This window comes from Amphiprion ocellaris, chromosome 1, assembly GCF_022539595.1.
Source record: "Amphiprion ocellaris isolate individual 3 ecotype Okinawa chromosome 1, ASM2253959v1, whole genome shotgun sequence".
NCBI classification, from domain to species: domain Eukaryota; kingdom Metazoa; phylum Chordata; class Actinopteri; family Pomacentridae; genus Amphiprion; species Amphiprion ocellaris.
This window is the reverse complement of record NC_072766.1, coordinates 16265103-16270859: the sequence shown is the minus strand read 5'-3', so window position 1 is coordinate 16270859 and position 5757 is coordinate 16265103. Positions and strand designations below refer to the sequence as shown.

At 38.5% G+C, this 5757-nt stretch overlaps 1 protein-coding gene across 1 annotated transcript; it reads left to right on the top strand.

Moving 5' to 3' along the window:
* The first annotated feature begins 624 nt into the window (after positions 1–624).
* On the top strand, positions 625–4930 carry LOC111572163 (uncharacterized). Its single transcript, XM_023275714.3, has 2 exons — positions 625–1044; positions 3715–4930. Exons 1-2 carry the CDS (start codon positions 703–705, stop codon positions 4042–4044), a joined length of 672 nt encoding a protein of 223 aa, XP_023131482.1. The 5' UTR covers positions 625–702; the 3' UTR covers positions 4045–4930.
* Positions 4931–5757: the final 827 nt, after the last annotated feature.

Sequence of the window (5757 nt, the reverse complement as noted above, 5' to 3'; positions counted from 1 at the left end):
AACATCTTCCAAAAAAAATCCTAAAAATATCTAAAGTGATTACATATATATCAGTATAATTTCTAATATTTTCTTTAAGAACATTCACATAAAAATCAACCAAAATCCAGCGAAATTCACTGGATTTTGGTTGATTTTTTGTGAATGTTCTTCAGATATATTTTTAACATTTCTTTTTTTCCACCAAAAAATGTTCAAGATTTCCCAAAAATGCTGAAAATTTGGACATCAGAAGTTTCACTGTGAAAATATCTTTATTTCCCCCCATATTTTCGCTGGATTTTGGTTGATTTTTTTGTGAATGTTCTTAATGAAAATATTAGAAGTTTTACTGATATATATGTAATCACTTTAGATATTTTTAGGATTTTTTTGGAAGATGTTTACTCATTTTTTGAAAATATTTTCTTGCCAAATTTGGGGAAATTTTTTTTTTATTTTTTTAAATAAAACTTTTAAGGGAAACTTTTAAGGAATTATTGGAATTTTCTTCCTGAAGGTTTTGCAAATTTTCAGAAATTTGGGGAAATTTTAGCTGAATTTTGGGATTTTTACCCCCCCCCAACTTTACTTGGCTCTTATTTTGAAGCCGTGCTGCTCTGTGCTTCCTCTTGTCGACCCGCTGCTGCGGAGGAAACCGAACCGAGCTCGCTGTCTGCCGACGAAGAGACTTCGCTGTGAGACGAACCGTCAGAAAACAACATGAACACCACAGAAAAGAAGCTGGCGGACTTGATACGACAACACCCGAACCTGTACGACCAGAGCCGGCATGACTACAAAGACGTGATGAGGGGACATGTGTCGTGGAGGGAGATCGGGGACGCCATGGGGAAGTCTGAGGAGGAGGTGAAGCTCAAGTGGAAAAATCTGCGCGACAAGTTCGTCAAAGCGAAGAAGCGACTGGCCAAGAGAAACTCCCCCCTGCCAGACGACGACGAGAACCCGCTGGAGAGGCCTGTCCCGGTGCTGTTCAACCAGCTGGCCTGGCTCAGCGACTATGTGAAGCCCAGAGTGGACAGAAGTCTGTGGGAAGCCGAGGAGGTGAGACTGTCTGTCCGTTAGTCCGTCCTTCATTAGGTTCAAGTGTTTGGTGTCAGTGTGTTAGCTTAGCAGCCGTTAGCTAACTGTTGCTAACTTATGAAGGCTCATTCAAACAGCCACTTACTTCTACCTCACACGGTGACAAATCTGATATTATGTTTTTCCTCAAAGCTACACATCACTTTGCGTTTCTTTTACAAGTTAAATATGTCTATACATCAACACCATCACCGCTGCCTCTCACAAGATTCAGCTTTTCAACTTAAAAGCAGCCCATAGTTCAACAGCAGACTGTAGGTGGAGCAGTCATTATTATATTTATATAAGAATCTGATAGATTCATCTATCTTCCTGATAGATTTTTTTAAAAGGTTAAATTGGATTTTTTAAAAAAATGTAGTAATATATACATTTATAATTAGTTATTTAAAATATATTATTATGCACCATAAATATAAAATTTTTAGTAAGACAGCTTAAAGGCCTCTTATTGCAGAAATCAGTTTTTTTATTTGTTGCAATCTGGCATAATCTCATTATGATGATGCTATTGGTGGTCTGGCTTGTTTGTACGCTGCCCAGCCAAAAATAAGTCGCATACGCTAATATTTTGTTGGACTGCCTTTAACTTTGAGTATGGCACTCATTCGCTGTGGCATCGTTTCAATAAGCTTCTGCAATGTCATAGCATTTATTTCTGTCCAGAGCTGCATTAATTTTTCACCAAGATCTTGTATTGATGATGGGAGAGTCAGACGCTGTGCAAAGTCTTCTCCAGCACATCCCAAAGATTCTCAATGGAGCTATTGGTGGAAAGACCTGGTCATTCAGTATATTCAGGTAGTCAGCTGACCTCATTCTTTGGGAACATAATGTTGCTGAACCTGACCAACCCCAGATCATAACTCTAACCCCCACAGGCCTGTAGGCACTAGCCATGATGAGTGCATCACTTCATCCGCCTCTCTTCTTACTGTGATGCGCCCATCACTTTAGAACAGGGTAAATCTGGACTCATCAGACCACATTTCTTCCTTGAAGATTATGGTTCTCCACTATCCTTCCAGGTTTTAATGATTGGTTGGACAGTTCTCAACCTGATTTTAGTAGTTTCAGAAATCTCGTTAGTTGTTTTCTTTGCTTGATGCAGGCTAATAATTTGACCCTTCTGAGACAAATTAACATCCTTTCCATGACCACAGGATGTCTTCCGACATGGTCATTTAAGAAATGAGAAGCTCCTCCCTGCATCAGCTAGGGTTAAATGAATTGTTTCCAGCTGAAACATACTCATCACTGCAGTAATTATTCAAATAAGACTCTTACCTATTTGCTTAGTTAAATCCAGCTGGCGACCTTTTTTTTTTGGCCAAGCAGTGTATTTCTTTCGTCTGACTCACCAAATGCAAGATGCGGATGTAAACCTGCCATCGGCTTTTCATTTCAGCTTTCAACTCTCCTTCCGCTCTCTGGTGGTTAGTGTTTTATTTGTTAAGCCCATGCCACAACTCTGTAGTCTGTCAGATTTTAGATGCCAGTGAGAATTTTGCTGAGCTGCTGATTGAATTGTCATCTAGCTCAAAGTTTGTGTAATTTTGCAATTTCACTGCCCGCTACTAGTGAACTGAGTCTGATGTAGCAGCATTCTCCATTCTGCCAAGTGTGTTTAACATCTAGAACTGCTTCTGCTACTCAAAAATGTTTGAGCCACAAGCAAAGCACATCAAATGGCAGAGTGAACACAAGTCCTGGTCTCACACACTCATGCACGTCTGAGCTAAAAAACTGAAAGAAACATTCTGGGGACATGGGAGACTTTTTCTAATGTCCTCAATGGGACACAATATGGGACTTTTGAAGACCTTGTGTGTCCATGGTGTACACACGCACGCACGCACGCACGCACGCACACACACACACACACACAGAGGTGATTTCACTCATTTGACTAATTCTGCCTCCTGTATACATACTGTGGTCTGAGGAGCAGGTTTACCTGGAAACACCTGTGGGTGTGTGTGCATAGCCTCTATATTTGGCAAAGATAGGTTTTAATTTGTCTCTGCTTGTTGCTCTTTGGCTGCAAAATAAAGTGGAGACAGCAGAGTTTACAAAAAAAAGTTTTATTATAACAAAAAAGTGGCTTAAGTCAATACTTAGGCGGTAAATTGCAAAGCCTTGAGATCATGGTGATCTTATGACTCCAGCAATAACATCAGGCAGGACTTTTATCCACACCTCTTAGGTGTCGACTGTTCAGATAATGAAGTCAGTGCACCACCCAAAGACTTGCACTTCTACTGCAGAGCCAGTGGAGACGCAGAGAGGTGTAGCACATGATATGTAGTGAGATGGACAATGTACGGATGCAAGAATGATCCACGTTGCTCTGTGGTAGACACACTATACTGTCTAAATTTCCTCAAACATAACATCTCGATTAATCAATCAGCCTTTACAAAATATAACACGCAAAATAATATGAAATTCCTTCTTTTAAAAATAGAGTTTTTGAAATATCGTGCATCCTGTTTTGTTTCCACTTGGAGGATAACAGTAGTAAGAAATTCTGATGTGTTTGTGATCACACAAGAAACTGAAGCTTTTTATGAGTGTTGGGTTGTCGGTGGTAACCATTAACTACACATTTGACATTGTTCTGCCACGCAGGTAGCTGGAAGAACAGATGACCTGGAGAAAGAGCGAGATAAAGACGAAAAGCCACAGAACAGTTCCCTGCCTGTTGTCAGTACTAATTTTTGTCACGTGGAGTCCACTCCAACCAGCCATCGAGATATGGGAATCTCTCTTAAACGCAAAAGGCAACCAGTCGCAGAAACTGAGATAAGTTCTGCAGATGCCCTCACCAACCTCAGAGATGAAGATGAACTGTTTCTGCTCAGCCTCCTGCCCTCACTGAAGAGGCTCACCATTAAAAAAAGAATGGAGGTGCGGATGAAATTCCAGCAAGTGCTTTATGCTGCAGAGTTTGAGGACTAAAGAGCTCAAAATGCACTGAAGATTGGTAGGTGCAGCACTTGTTCCATATTTGCAACAATTCTAAAACATTCAGTGTGTAAATAGATTTTTTGTAACCATTTAACTATTAATATTTATTTTTGCATCAGTATCACTCTTAAAATATATCACAATATTGATCTTTAGCATTTCCTGTTGTGAGAGTTGATCATGCATTTATAACAGAAGTGTCTTATTTTGAAGGTAGCAATGGAGACACTTACTTTTCGTGAAATTGGAGTAAACAGATTTGAGATGTGCAATAAATTCTAATGCAGTCAGGTACAGTACAGCAGTCCTATAATGTCTTTTTTAAAGCTCATGATCTGCAAAACTTGAGGCTGTATGTTGTGATATTGTTGCATTTGAATGTATTATATGAAAAATATGTTAAGTTATATAATGAACTTAAAGTAATAACAAACCAGAAAATTAATTTTGAGCCACTGGCTGTTGAAATTTTCTACTTTTATATTTATAGATGAAAACACAAATGCTATAATTACACTGCAGTTTGACTACTTAACATTGAAAGTCTTTGTCAAGCACAGTTCATTGTGTTACCATTGCCAGATAAAGCCTGATGACTGATTGATTGCACTGTACCAACTCACAATCAAAAATAACAACAAAGCAAATTAAATTAACATTTTTGAATGAAGGAAAGTATGAATGCAGCTGTTTCTTCTGTAATTTTCAACCACGTTCATCCCAAAATCACTCTACTTGCCAAAGCTGCCTGATTATTTTAAATATTTTTTTATTAATGAAACCAAGCTCACAGTCTGTACAGAAATAACTTTTCTTTATCTTTCTGAGAAGTCATTTCTACTCTATATGTTTTTAAAATAAATATTTTATTGCTCCAGAAAAATAATTGTTGCTTCCTATTATTTTTGCACAACTTTCAGATCATAAATCAACACCTACTAGTAACAAATTGAGTTACTATAAATATCTCTTTGCACCAGTATTAGTCATTTTAGAGACAGAGGAGAAACCAGGAATCTATTTGCAGTTTAACGTGTTAGCTTTTTAATCAAACTCCTCAATTATACAATATATACAATATTTTCAGTCAAAGATTAAAAACACAATACATATGAATGTATATGTACATATTTTATGATAAAAATGCAGTTTGCGACTTTAAATGTTTGCATTTTTATTCTTCATGCATGTGTACAAATAGATTTTCTGTTCATTTTGTGCACTGGCTTGTAGAGAAGTAGTCTTATATTTCACAGCACTCTGTAGCTGCAGTGATTCTATTTCATTCTCTTGGCTGCAGAGTCATTCACTTTCAAACACAGCCAATCGCTTTTCTGCATCAACAAAGTCCGCCCTCTTCATCCAGCCACTGATTGGATGGGAACAGAATAGACCCTCCTCTCTTGTGTTCTGCTTTCAGAAATCACAATTTGTGTGTTTTCATTCATATCTTCATGAATTTCATTCATTTATTTGGGCTTTATGCTAAATCCTGGGTGTAGGAGAGAGTACAAGTAAATGCTTCTGTTTCTTTACTCTCTTTCGTGAGTGTTTCTCACCTCTCCTCTCCCCCTGTATTTACCCTCCTCTAACCTCCCCTGTTTTTGCTGTGCTGCTCTGAAACCCCTCCCCACTCCCAGCTTCCCCGCTCTCTTGTCATTGGGTGCTGTGTGGGGTGATGGTTGTGGTTTCTGTCGGTGATAT

What these genes read in the sequence shown, in the direction of transcription:
- LOC111572163 (XM_023275714.3), top strand. Translation starts at nt 703, where the DNA reads ATGAACACCACAGAAAAGAAGCTGGCGGACTTGATACGACAACACCCG. An exon ending in GTCTGTGGGAAGCCGAGGAG is followed by an intron (nt 1,045 to 3,714) that starts GTGAGACTGTCT and finishes TCTGCCACGCAG; the next exon opens with GTAGCTGGAAGAACAGATGA.